Below are 15,054 nucleotides of genomic sequence, written 5' to 3'. Positions count from 1 at the left end.
TTACCGAAAGAACCAAGAATATGAATCCCTGCAGTCACGAAAGCTTTAAATCAAAAGTGATTTCGTAATTAAGGTTTGTCCATTATTTTGTGTTTCGATCAATTTGCTTAAACAATCATATGTTTTGCATTTTTGTCACTCGTCAATTTGTTTGCAGTTGCCTGCCGACCTCGATTTTCTGGCACAGAGATAGTCAGTGCAACTTGCTCGCCAATGCAGTGGCAATTGCAGGACTCACGGTACCGCTCGTCTTACTGCCTATCGTCATCGTCATTGTTGTGGTCTTGGTGCTCATGAGGCGAGCGAGCACGAAAACGTTTTCAGTCGAATCCAGGTAGGAGGGTTGCACCCATTCACTCACCGGTTTCACATCAGTCCACTGGCTCACCAATAGTCACCTCCTGATCTCACTCTCGTCTACAGATAACACCGTGGTTTCGTTCCTGCGAACTTCACCGATTCATTCCTCTGATTGGTTGTTTCATCACATCCATACCGTATTTAATGTCCACGTTGAAAGATCACGCCACATTGAGAATCAATAACAAGCATTCCAAATGAGACACTGGAGGCAATCGTCACTTGAATTGCTGGAACTGCAAAACTGTAAAAGCACACCCGATTCTCACACCTTTTTCCGTTGATGTCACGTGATGCATGTAATAAAACCACGAAGTAAAGGTTACGATTTGGCAATACGTCTCTTCAATCAGAAAGAGAAGATAGTGAATACTGCTAAAGTTAGCACCGATCTAAAATACGGTACAAATTTGTAGCGCAGTTGTCTCTCAATTTGCGAACGTTCGTTTTTTTCACGAAATGTCGCGTTGACGCATTTGACGAAAAGTGTACAATAATAGGGTTTTTCCCCTTTTTTCTGGTAACAAAACTGAAACCTTTTTACAAGGAATCAGTTTTGTTGCCAACAGGGGAAAACCCCTTTTATTATATTTTGGTACTGGCAAAGGAGGTCTAATGATGAAAAGTTTACACTTTTCGACTTACAAAATCGAATTTCCACGACAACGATCAATTTTATTTCGACACGCACCGCGATATCAAACAAGAACAACTATCGGAGGTTGCATCATCCACCCTTGGCAGTGTCACGTGACCCTGCAGTGCAACAGTAACGCCTTCACATCACCTTACCAGTCATTCTAAAATGCAGCAAGATCTTTTGATTGAGTTCATTGCATTTTTTTATTATCAATTACTATTCAATCACTTTAGTAATTATGCTCTTTAATGTTTGTGTGAAAGGGATATAGGGGGTATATATTCTTAGGTTAGGAGTAGAGTTGGAATGACTCTCTGAAAAACATTCCAAAATTTGTTTATGTATTAAATTAAGCCATTCTGATTTACTAAAATTTCGTTCTATGCATGTTTTTTGAGGACCAATTCCCTTTCGCAAGTCGAGGTATACAGTACTTGTACACCCCCTACACACCAAGTCAGTCTTATTGGCCTCTTTAAATAATAATCAAAATAAAATGAGTAAGACATCATTCCACGATTGAAGTATTTCATTTATGTGTAAAACAAAAGGAACTCTGTACCAACGACTGGTCTCACTTCTTCTTACACACCCAGCCCTGCAATCACCCTTCACCGTTTTGACCACACGCCATCATAAAATGCATTAACTGTTGCACACTGGAGACAATAATTACTTTCAGACTCTTTCGGACGTTCGACTGTTAAAAGATAGCGATTGTAATAAACCGCATCCGGTAGTGGTGGTGATTATAAAAGGCATTGGAGTGATAAAAATACGAGAAAAATGTGCGTGGGTGTTTTTGTGGCTACTTTTGACATGAGTATATTTTATGAAGCGAATGGCATTGATTTATCTTGGTATTGGAATAAACCTTGGCATTGGAATGTAAGCTACAAGCAAAGCAAACTGGCTTTTGTATATAAACATTTTCAATTGAAACTGAATCGATGATGGAACACTCCCACTTGCAACTTTGGTACGAGTCGGCATCACTTTTAGAGAAACTACAGGCTACGTACGACATCCCATCCTGTTGGATTCTTCTGCTGCTAACTGCATATTGTTTCAAATTGTTAAACATTGATGCTCATTGATATATTTTAAGTACAAATATTTAAAAGGGTACTATCAGCTTCATGAATAATATCACTCTCTAAATATCAATGTTCATCGTTTAGGGCTGCTTATTTTAACACAGTAGGGCTCAAATTAGATTTGACTAAACCGGTGAACGCTACTCGTAGGTGTCAGTACAAAGTCATTTAAGACAATAATTTGCCAATAACTCTCATATGCTTCTGGAAATAAAAATGCTCTTCATCCACTGCAGTTTTTACCACACACGTGTACTGCCAAGAAAGGTGCTGTTTCACATAAAAAAGGCAAACTGCCAAACGAAATAGGAACTAATCTTGATTTTAACTTTCTTTGGTTCTTTCGGTAAAGTCACGTAGGTAGAAATAAAATAAATCACGACGTTTCGATCGCAACACAAGCGACCGTCATTAGGCGGAACCGATACAGCAGGACAACTGATGGCGGACGCTTGTGTTGCGATCGAAACGTCGTGATTTATTTTATTTTATTTCTACCTACGTGACTTTACCGAAAGAACCAAAGAGTAGAGATAGGAACTGTTTTGAGTAGTAATGTACATTTTAAAAGAAAGTACATTACTTTGTTCGAAATATGTTCATTGTCATGGATGCACTGTCGGTCATAATTCCGTGGTTTATATGATGGCGATTCAATGGATCGTCACGATTCAGTCAAGATGAGACGAATTCTTATTGTGGTGAAAAGTAGCGGCCGCGAGTATTGCGGCCAGTGGTCATTGTGAACCCATTTACGTGCAACGTATACGGATTAAAAACACTGCTTCTTCCCAATGACGACTCGGTGCGCATGTTGCCATGAGCTTGTACAAGCAATATAAATCCATGCATAATAAAATAAAAGAATGCCTCTGAAAGTGATAATACTGTTGGCTTACGTCGCTCTGCTTCAGCGGTATGTTATTTATGATCACACAATTCAAGTCGCTGATCATAAAAAGGGTGTTACATTTTATAGTTATGGCGAGTCATGAAAGCCATAAATGCCACGTGACGTATGAGCCCCAATGCCAAAACGAATTATTTCAGTGAGTTTAGTAGATACAGTATATGTATATTTAACATTGAATATTTAACACTGATATAGAGTTAAGCATGGGGCTGCAATAGAAGACTTTCTTCGACGTTATGTATATGTTTCTATGGTCTGTTAATCACAGGTTCTGCTTTATTGCAATGGTGCCACCAGGTTATCTTGTTGGCACTAAATTTTACTCACAACTTTCCAGCAGCAAACTTACCATCTTTGTTTTCCGGAAAGATTATTAGAACATAAGCAATAACATGGGCGTCATGTATACCGAAATACAATGTATTAACATATGATTTGTATATTTTCAGCTGTTCTTCCTTCAGTAGAAACTCAAACTTAAGTTTTGGAAGCTTTAAGACCTTGCCTGAATGGCAAGACAACCCGAACTATGATGGTCACATCGAGGATGTTCATGAAGAAGGTACATCGCACATGGCGAGCTGCAATTGTTTGTGGACACTGACAGAGTGAAATGTATCTCTTTTATTATATTTATTAATTTTAGCTAGGAAAGCCTCACTGAGTCTCAAGACTTTTTTTTAGCAGGGGTCCTGCCAAGATTTATTTTTGCAGTAGGCGGATGCAATACTGCTGTGTGGCGTCCTAATTGAGTAATATTGAGTGTAATGTTTCAGTATTGGGATACTTTGGCCAATACCAGTTACATTGTATTATATATATCGGGAATTGAACCCTGGTGCTTCTTGTTGTGAGGCACAAGTGTTGCCCCACCCTTGCCACCCAATGCACGCATGGTAGCAGGGATACGACCACAGTAGAAGCTGGATATAAGCCAAGGCCGTAGCCATGGAGTCAACATTGGGGGGGGGGGCAAATCTTCCAGGGGGTCTGGGAGTCCCCCCCCCCCCCAGAAAAAAAAATCTAAATTTGAAAACTAATTTCCTGACATTTCATGCCTAAAAAATATTTTTAAAAATCACTAACCCATGGGATGGACTTTTTATTTCTTTTTTACAATAATGTCTAATAGTGTGTTGTATTACATTGCTCTGTTTTTCTTTTTTACCTTTTCTTGTTTCATTGTATGTAATGGCAGAGATTAGGGATTAATAAAGTACAACCATAACCACGATCATATAAACAGAAATCTATTTTATAGCGATATATTGAGGGGAGACATTTTGAGCATATTTGAATATTGGGGGGGGGGGATGTGTCCCCCCCCCCAATATATATATTATAATTACGGCCTTGATATAAGCTCGCCTAATATGAGCATATTTTTTTATATACACAACACATCCTTACATTGCACTTGTGGGGAAAGGATAAAGGGCAACTTCTGACGCACACTACTTCGGATATAAGCACACCCGATCTTGTTCGCAATGGGTGTGCTTGTATTCAGATTCTACTATACCCCTGACAGCTTTGGGCGCGCGAGTTTTGTTTTGTTCTTTAAGCAAGACGTTTAAAAAACAGCAAGGAGAGCAAGATCGTCATCATTAGTCTGGCGTTTAGTCAGCGTCCTCTGTAGGCCTGAGTGGGCACAGAAACTATCGAGGAGAAGGAGGGTAATGGGATGGACGGTGTTGTGCACAGTCTCAATGCGCAATCTGATCCAGGGACCCACCGCTTTCCGCAGAAGATCTCCTTGCTGTAGTTGAGGTATCTCTATTGTTAAATGGAAGGGCGGTTCAATCCCAATTCGTCGTCGTAAGATTGTTCATATGACAGAAAGGTGGAAATCATTAATAAACTGCATTAAAATTTCAACGTAGCATATGTAATTATGTACATGTATGTATGCTGTCTTTGTTTATCATTTAATGGGCATTTTCAATAAGAATGACGAATATTTTAACTGGTCCTGGGCCTCCCCTAGGCCGATGGTCTGTACCTTTCCGGTGTTTAAAAACCCTTTAAATGTTTAATTCACAATATATGGGGTCCGCATGCTTCACACAATACAACGAATATGTTTTTTTTTTAAGCTAAAAGTATGACGTTCGCGTAAGCCCAAGCGTACATAATAAAAACATATGACAGACTGTAAACAAATTGTAATACATTCAGTATCTGGTAACGGTTGTCTGGACACATCATAAAAGGGAAATAAATGTTTATGTGATTGTCAGTGTGATAGTTTGAGCTGGGGAGTAAACTCGCGTTGACCAACATGTTGACGTACAATCGCGTGTCCCTGCCCAGTTGTTGTTTTTATCCCAATTCATTCAAAACAAACTTCCACGTCTTGTACGACTCGTCACGGTTTGCAATAACCTCAGCCCTCTGTCAAACCAACTCCCCGTGCTATTCAGTCACAGGTGTTTGTTTGATCTTGCCTAACCATGCCGGTGGTGTTGTAGTTGGTGATAGGGTGGGCCCCCTGGGACAGTCAAATATTACTCAACCACAGAATATTGGTAGTCAATGGAACTCAGTTGGCCACCAGGTTCATAACACAGCACAACCACTGCTGCTGCTCTGCCCTAGATCATAACGGAAGAGACACAATCCCTATTAACACACATACACTCAAGTTATTCTCCAGCCAATGAGCATCCGAAACAACTACTGTACTGTTTAATGTACGACAAAATAATTGTTCTGACATCGACATTTGGTGTCTTTACATATGACAATATTATCTCATTTCACACACTATCACATTGCGAAACCCATAAGGCTCTCACATTCGCCTTTCATCTTTGAGGTGAAACCTGCCGTAATAACCGAGTTTTGTTGACAATGTGCAGTGCTTTTATCAGCTGTTGTATTTATGCAACACAGTGCATAGCATTTACACAAGCTGTTGCAGACACAGAGCTTGGTAATTGGCGGCCGATGCTGTTACTCTCCGACACACAACCGGTGTGCTGAACTCATCGTCGTCATCAATCATGCAGTCCGTCAAGGACGATGACCCCTCTCTTGCATCGGGAGTCAGTAATTCTTCATCGTCTTACGCGGTTGTTCTGTTTGATTCACGTGAGGGCTAGTAACTGAACTGGTAACTCATTGGCATGTTTTCATTTACGTGACAAACCTTGTGTCGGGTGGTGGCGGGTTTCACGACAACATTTTTATTCACGCGATCTCACCCACAAAACCTCTATTAAGGAGAGGCTTTAACTGTATTGTGCTATGTGCTGTTGGACATGCTATTATCATTGACATATGTATTATTCATACTGCATAGCGTCCAGACACACCCTGACGCTGTAGCTAGTTTTACGACGATTACCTACACGGTGAGGGTCATGAGGGTTAATTAGCCATACTTCACCAAATTCATTCGTGGAGATTGAAGCTTGGGAACATAGACGAGTGTGAGCAAAGTAGTACAGTACAACAATGATTGTTGTTTATGTCGTTTATTGTGAAAATTCGGTCACAGTTCCTATGATCACTGATACATTGCTTTTATGGCTTTATTTTGGTGATTTCGAAAAGTGTTTTGGTTTGGCCATGTTTGTTTGTTGTAGTACGGAGTTAGAATGATGGCCTTAATCTAAGTTGTCTTGTGGTTGTTGTTGTTGTTGTTTGACTTGCATCCCACTGGGATTTTTGCACAGCGTTGGTGTACGGTGCTTTTTTTTGGGAATCTTTGCTGGTTTTTTTCCTGGATTTTCAGTTTGCAAATAGTCACATAGTCACTTTAAGATGTTTTCTTGTTCATGTTTTTGTTTTTTGTTTATTGCGGTTGCACCCGATTCAAGAGCCGAATGGCTCACAGGGCTATACCTAATAAATTAACTTGAACTTGAACTTGCTGAGCCGTCAGCTGCTGCCCTACAGCATAGCTCTGCGCCTGTAACAACACAGTGAACGCACGACGTTGGTACGACGATAGCATGTGTTTGAAACCGTTGGACTAACGTTGGCTCAACGTTGGCGCAACTTTCCATGTTTACTTGGAACCTGTCGTGCACGGTGGTGGCCCATCCAAGCACTACCCAGGCTAAAAATCCCGCTTAGCTTGCGACATCGGATGAGGTCGGACACATGTTTTATTTTATAAAACATTATTTTATTTTGGTTTTTATTATTTTATTATTTCCCTTCTACGTGACTTTGCCGAAAGAACCAAGAAGATGAATCCCTGCAGTCACGAAAGCTTTAAATCGAAACATGTCTGATTGATTTGGTAAAATCGCCGTTGTACAAGTGGGGTAAAATGGAGATCAAGATACGCACGCAGAATGGGACTGTCTCTGTAGGGGTTGCAGCTGTATTTACGTTATATATATCTCATGTTTTTCATGCTTTGTTTTCCACAGCTAATTTCACTATACCTCCTGGAGTATTCAACCCTACCCTTGAAAATATTAGCCAAAAAGTGGTGAGTGCTTTGCGTGCAATTTAAACAACATCAGTTCTATTTATATTACTATAAATAAACACGACCTCTAACACGCAAGTCCATTTTAATGGAAATGCAGAAACCTTGACAACAAATCACATTGCAAAGTATTAATTACATTGTGTGACTGATGAAAGATACGATTCGTTGAGTGGGGTAGAGCTTGGAAGAACATTGAGAGGACATAAAGAAGAACACGCAGATTAGAGAACATACATTGGCTTGGGCAGGACCCGTCACTGGAAGTGATGATGGGGCCTATGGTCAAGGTATGGAACGCGTCTTGAGAGTACGTCCAATGAGGAGATGGATCAATGAAATCAGCTCCTGTTTAGGTTCTAGGTAGATGGTTGCATTGTGGGGTCATGAGAGATGGTGGGATTTTTGAGATGCCTTCCTCGAACAGTGGACTGATAATAGGTGATGATGGTACTATGGTACTCCTTGCCTACCCATATTGCTGTGCCAAGTGAATCGAACATTATGCCACTTACTCAATGTCCTGGGGCGTTGGTTTGTGACTGTGGTGACTGGCCGTACCATCGCCGTTGACACAATCACTTTAGAACGAATGATAGGACCTTTATCTTGTGTTTCTATGGATAGCAAGGTTCTTGTTTTTCCATTCCTTTGCACAAATGTGTTTACTCAAGTTGCAAGATTGCACTTGATGATTTTTTTATCAAACTGAATGACTTAAAAAAAATTGTTGACTGATATTAAAGGGAACCCCATTTAGATGAACACTCAATGTTATGCTGTCCCCCAAGTTGTTTGGTTTCCAAGGGAATATACCCTTTAAGGGCATTAAAAGGGAATGACGGCTATTTAAAAAACACACACACCTAAAGCTTTAACTTTTTTTTACACTCGCTTGTAAATGTACCCAGGACAAAGGAAAATAACTGGAAATGACGCAAGTGGTCTGATAAGATTGAACAACCCATCTTAAATGCGGAGAATAATATGCCTATCCTTATTTGCCTGTCAGTACCCGCGAGTGGTAAAGTTTATATGGGGCAGAACATGCAAGGAAACGCGATGAGACTCAGTGTGAACACAGTAAGTTCATTGCGGGTCAGGCCCATTGAGATGAGAAGCTCTTTTTTTCAGTGACTACCAGGCCAAAATGGTTGATACATCTGTAGTGGGTCCATCTGTTGTTCCTTTTAGAGGCAACACTTTTATTTGTAACACCGTAACTCCGTAACACAAAAGGGTAACTGCCCCTTTACTGCTACGAAGGGTCGATCCCTCACTCGGGTCTCCGACCACGTGGTTGCCTCGTAAGACCAAGAGCTTCAGCTTGAGACGTAGAGATTCCCGCTTGTAGATGTTGGGCTTCCCGCTTGTAGAATGCAGCGACCCCTGTCGGGACCGCTCCGCCCTCGGCCCCGCCCGCCTTCCCGAACATTCACGTTCCCTCTCGATCCTTCTCAAGAGCTCTCTCCGGACACGTGATCACCCCCTAGTCCCCCCACCTGGGCCCACCTGTATGGATATTCCGGATCACGTTTCTACGGGGTCAACCAGAGTGCCATGGCCCGGGGCAACCCTGCCCCTGGGCTGACGCTCACCCACTCCCCCTCGTGGGAGCCCCCACCACATGTTGTGCGTGGTGCCCGCACTATCCCAGTGCTCGCCAAGCCCCGCTAGGGCTGGTGCTACACACAGCCACCCACACGGTGATGTCCACGATGTAAAACATCGAACGGCACGATCCTTCCGGGCGGGCACCATAAAGTGACATCCCTGATGTCACTACACATCCACTGCATTCATAGTTCTGCAACGTGCCTTCCACACAATCGTAAAACTGTTCCTGTCACCCGGGACGGAATGATGCATCCTTTCTTCAATTGTACCGTTAAGTTCAACACAAGCGTAGTGTAAAGAATCAATGTGTGTTTTTTTAATTCGTACCTGTTGTAATGGGCTCACGTCACCCCTGCAGCCACTCGAGGCACTACCATTCACCACAATGTAAAATAAAATAAATTGTTTATTGAATTTAATTCCAAGCCTGAATAGTGACGATTCATTAAATCGTCAAGTGTGTGGATCGTTCTATCCCTACCTGTCATTGTATGTTGCCTTCACTTAGACATGTAAATCCAAGGCATTTGACAATAGTATGGAACAACGCATGCAAAGTATATTTAGCTAAGGCATACCAAAATCCTATTTTCATATTCAATTTTAGTTTTCAAACATGTCACACATTTTCCTTTTGTTCTGGGAAAGAGAGATCACAGTCAATAGTTGTAATCCATGTGTTTGTGTAGCGTCAGTGTCAACTAAAGTTTAAAGTGATGTTGCTGCTCATTGTGTCTGATATCCATCCTGCAAAGAACTAACCCCGTAACACAATGGACTGTGCATGTTGTAGTAGTACTTAGCGGTTTATATGGACGGATTTTGAGTGCGGTATGTTTATGTGAATAAGCTAAGATCTCAGGCTTTTAATGAGATACCGTTTGTTGCTTATTGACATGATGTATTAATGTCACCATATTTGCTGTTTCTTTTTTTTTCTTTCAGGTTGTATTCCAGAGGCCAAAAATTCTGTCTGAAAGCCTAATTTAACACTCCACCAACTAACTGCAATCACGTATTGCCTGCACAGGAAATAATACAAATATATGCATGCAACATTGATTTACAGGATACATTTTACCTTCATCCCCTGTCGCCCCACCCCCATTGTTAAACTTCACTGACATTTACTAAAATTATTGCTAATCATTGGCGGGGGGGGGGGTCTAGAGTTAAGAAAAATAAAGTGCCTTAGCCCCCCTTATGAGATCTATCTACCAGGTTTCTTTCAAACATGTCCTACTCAGAAGGGAACCCCCTCTTGAAGCCAGCACTTAGTACAGCTGAGAGTGGTGACAAAGTGGTCCGTGGACCTTTCAGTCTACCAAGCCTGCTGCTCGTCTTGGCATGTTTGCGCTCTCGTTTTGGAACATTACTCTTATTTTTATTTAAAAAGGAGACTCTTAATTGTAAAAAAAAATGTATTTCAGCACTCCCCCCCCCCCCCCCCCACCTATACTATATTTTAAACCCATTTCCGATATTGCTTTGGGATGCTATACAGAGGTCGCTGGTTTCATCTCCTGGGTGCAGTAGTTAAAACAATGGGATGTGTGTTTCTTAAATCCAACGATAAATGGGTACACCACAATTAGTCGTCCATTGGAGGGAGTGTGTGTATTCCCACATTTTCCAAGGTGCCCAGCGAGTGTGGGAAAGTAGGCCAAAACCACATCGAGAGGAAGCTCTCTCAGAACAAAATACTCCCCAGTGGAGGTCCCTTCCACCAGCAGCAGCATGAGCGAGGCGTTTCAATTTGCCGCCTGTGCTGACCGAGAGAGGCCAGCAATTTCACGGGACAGCAACACTTGGCAGTTGCCATATGGACGAGAAGAAATGATGAAAGTTATGTCGAGTCAACTCTCGCTGGGTCTCGAGCAGAACATTCCATTGCGAGCTCGTCCAGCTCTCTACACAAAACACGAATCAAACGAAAGTTGTACAATATTCCTCTTCAGTGCTCTACAATTAAATGAATGTTCATGCAACTGCAATGACAATTTCTATCAATACCAATCTCGATTGATGTATTGCATAAAACATACAATTGGGTATACTATCAACATAGACGATTGCAAACAGTAGAGTACGGATGTCTTTTGAATCCATCAGATGTAAATGTACTTTAGAATGCATTCAAAAGTGCACTATAAATTACATTGTCCATGACCAGTATGGGACTGTAATGTTGATATTGGCTGCTTCGTGTACGTGCAGTAACTTATCATTATTCTTTCACTGAGAACAAATTAAGTCAATTTAGAAACATATTTGACCAAGGAGACCTAATGTGTGTGACCTTTACTTAACCAGGCGATTAAATAACAGCATTACCTATTTTGCAAGGGTGGCCTGTTGCATCACGATACAATTTAAGAACACAATATTTATAAAACATTTGCTCGAACAAATTTAGACTCCTTTTGACAATAAATGAATACAGTACAATATAAATAAAGGCAAGTAAATAGGTATTTGACTTTTTTGCAATTTAACTTAAAAACGTAACTTTTGGAAATTAAAGTGACTAGTTTTATAAAGTAGAGGCAATGGATAAAAATGCACAGAATCTGATCAGACGTAAACAGACAAGGCTGACGTTGTTAGGAAACATTAAAACAAACATGTACAAGGTTTTACGTCAAGCCTCTCAAATGGCACACATCACACCACTGCCCATTTCTATAATTCACCGGCAGCAATTGAGATATTTACAGGCTGCTCGTGAAGCCATCTACTGGCTCACTCACCAACCATGGTGGCAATGCCCCAGTCACGTGTAAACAATTGCCATGAACATTGACAATGCTGATCAACTCATCGCCTTACGAACGAAGATATACAGGGCTCCCACACCGTGTTCTTGCTACTCGTTGCTGACCACTTGACATTTTGGGCCTTTGAGCCCTCTGCTCAGAAACTTTATTAATAAAAACAAAAACCCACGTGAATCGATGCATTATTTGATCATTCCATCTCAATGGCCGATTGACCCCCTCACACATTCCCCACTTGAGCTATTACGTCAGACGTGTGCAAACATTCCTTTCCCCGGCTGGTTCATCTTTATATATACACAATACTGTGTACAATACGTAAAACGAACCAATGGTGACAATTTCTCATTCATATGGTAATTATTAACATGGAAAGGATCCATTTCTCCATAGTGATATACCTACGAGTAGTATTCATTTCATTTATTCATGGACAGCGATGATGAACTGTGTAAATCCACGACTGGGGTAACGTCAAGAATTCTGCCAGCAGTCTAAACCGATGCAAATATATCAAATATATTATCAGAGAGCATATTGTGTGTACCCTGTATTCAAAGTACATCTTAGTGTGATATGTGTAGTATGATCCCTTTCATACTGGCTTAAATTACATTTCATTCGCAAAAGCATACAACTTTTATTTTCATAAAATGCGTTAATATTGTAACCACGATAAATAAACAAAAATATGAATTAAAAAACACGTGTGTGGGACGTCCATGTTTTTTTTGTTTACTTTTGGAAGCAGTGAAATGGTGTTGGTTTTCACTTGAAGGCATGCATTGTGAGTTGAGGTATCCACGCATCGTGGTCTCATGCATTATCAATGACATTCCTTTGGAGATGTGGCCAGGTGGCTACAAAGGTCAAACCGCTTGTCTGGCACTGCAAGAGACCCTGGATTTGTATTTAAAGGGCTTCTTAAGTGTAGCGAGTTCATCGTCTAGGCCTTTTCACCAAAGATTAAACCAAACTAACCCATCACTTTGAATATGGATTATGCAGGCGGGTAAGCCTGCAGAAACCGCCTCTGATTAGCACAGTTGGCTACGTACGGTGCGAAATAAGTTCAACATACGGCACGAGAAAGGATTTGCCAACACTTCTAGGGCCACCTCTCTTATCGATGCAATGGCTGGGCTAATCGTAAAAATCTAGCGCACAGATAATATGAAGGTGTGTGCAGATCACATAGGGTTTCCAGATAAAATAAAGGCTGGGTACAAAGCACTCGCGTAAGAGAATTGGGACAAATAATAATGATAACCAAAAATAACACGTGACAGTAACGGTAAGTTGCCAATTACAATCTAACAGTACGGACATATAAAAGGTACTTACTTTCAATGGCTCCAACTTGATGTTGCCTAACCTAGGTTTAGTTGCCTTGTAAAGGTGCGAGAAACATCTTATTTTCAGTAAAAGTAGTAAAAGAGCCAACTATACAATCTAATGCCCATTCTTACCCGGTGGTGAATAGGTCCATTGTTACCACTTAAGTGTAGTCAGCCAGTAAAATAACTGTGGTGGGTTGTAATCATTATGAAATAGAGTGCAATACACTATTACTGCATGTCACTCCTTTGTCATTGCACTATTGGATGAAAGTCTCTTCACACCGTGTTGGTAATGTATGTACTGTAGGTATGTTGCATTTCGTTCACATCATGTGTATCAAACCGTGCTCATCAGAGGTGCGGCAGAAGGACAACGAACTAAATATAAAAGGCAGTTCGAAATAAATGAGTTTTCAATGTATCTCCAATGGCTTCCTAATAACGGAAGGTAGAGTTTTCTAGATGGTTGCAGAAATGCATCTGAAAGCGCGTGATGCGGTGACCGTCTTTGTTCGATGGCTAGCCAAAAGTCACTGCGAGGATGACCGGAGTTCGCGTGGTCGTTTATGCTCCTTGACGACATCAGTAAAGTCCTGTGGTTCATTTGTGGCAAGCACTTTGTGTGTAACGAGTGCGACCTCGTAATGTATTTTTTGGCAACCGGGAGCCAATGCAGCTCGGCGAGCACTGGACGGACATGGCCGGATCTTAAAGTACCCGTCACGACCACGTGCCAGAGAGTTTTGTACACGTTGCAGCTTGGTAATGTTTTTTCCAGACGTCATGGGGGCTGTTGAATGATACTTCCCAAAGCTGGTCAGTATAGGTTCGTGAAAATGGACTGGTTAAGATGCCACTCGCCATCGATGGTATGCCACTAGATTTCACTCGCCATGAACGGGTGACATGGACTAGCGGTCGCGCATTCGCCGCTTGTTGCAGAGGCTCACAGTTTGAATCCAGTGGCTGTCCTGATTATTACCGAGGATGTAATCGTCGTAACATTGCGTGCTGTCATTTACAAAGCAGACCATTGTGTGCAAGCATGAGGGTCCACATTTTCCCAGTTCGAAAATGACCCACAAATTACTCAAATTGGGATCATGCACAGCAATCATCGACCCCCCGATTTGCAGACTAAGGCTCCAAGTCACTCTTGCAAGTGAGACTATCCTTGTCTATCGATTTCTTACCTGGTTTGTCAAATTAAACTTGAAATGTGATGTTAGCTATGGCCAGGAATCCAAATTGGGTCGCTGAGATCATAGTAGAGTGTGAGAATCACCGTGCCACTGCTCCACCCACTGCACCATAACACACTTTAAAAACAACTCATTGTGGATAATATGACTTGAAAACAATTATTTCTTATATCGCACACATTTGAACACATTTTCAGTCGGCAAACACTCAGTTGTTTCTCTACATATGTATGTACAGTATATTGAACTTCTATCACATCATATGTAGGCACTCAAAACACTGAACAATTTTTGTTTTACAAGGTAAGGCCCAATGAGCTACAGTATATAGTTTTTTTTTAGAATTGACCTGGCCACAAAGTTATGGCAACCAAATAATCTAAAAGCATGTTTTTTAATGTGGAAGTAAAAACCGGAGGTCCCGGAGAAAAATCCACGCGACCACGGGGAGAACATGCAAACTCCAAATATACAGGCATCAGGTTGGGATCTAACCCACGACATTCTCCATATTCAGCAAGGTAGTTAACATCTCACCACCATGGCGAGATGACAATTAACAAGTTTTAGTCCATCGGCCAATTGGATTTCAAGAACAATATTATAAACAATAGAGGTTTATACTCTTTGGTTTTTTCGGTAAAGTCACGTAGGTAAAAAA

At 41.2% G+C, this 15,054-nt stretch overlaps 1 protein-coding gene across 1 annotated transcript in view; it reads left to right on the top strand.

The window, feature by feature from the left end:
* LOC133351249 (serine-rich adhesin for platelets-like) overlaps positions 1–12,643 on the top strand; it is a 39,068-nt gene extending 26,425 nt beyond the window's left edge. The window contains exons 11-14 of the mRNA XM_061566344.1: positions 158–334; positions 3,460–3,572; positions 7,396–7,457; positions 10,020–12,643. Of these exons, the coding sequence (XP_061422328.1) occupies positions 158–334; positions 3,460–3,572; positions 7,396–7,457; positions 10,020–10,064 (397 nt within the window). The 3' untranslated portion in view covers positions 10,065–12,643. The remainder of the gene's footprint in view (positions 1–157; positions 335–3,459; positions 3,573–7,395; positions 7,458–10,019) is intronic.
* The last annotated feature ends 2,411 nt before the right edge of the window (positions 12,644–15,054 follow it).

Source organism: Lethenteron reissneri, chromosome 36, assembly GCF_015708825.2.
Source record: "Lethenteron reissneri isolate LAM-NWPU_2019-01 chromosome 36, ASM1570882v1, whole genome shotgun sequence".
Taxonomy (NCBI): domain Eukaryota; kingdom Metazoa; phylum Chordata; class Hyperoartia; order Petromyzontiformes; family Petromyzontidae; genus Lethenteron; species Lethenteron reissneri.
This window is presented reverse-complemented; position numbering and strand designations above follow the sequence as displayed.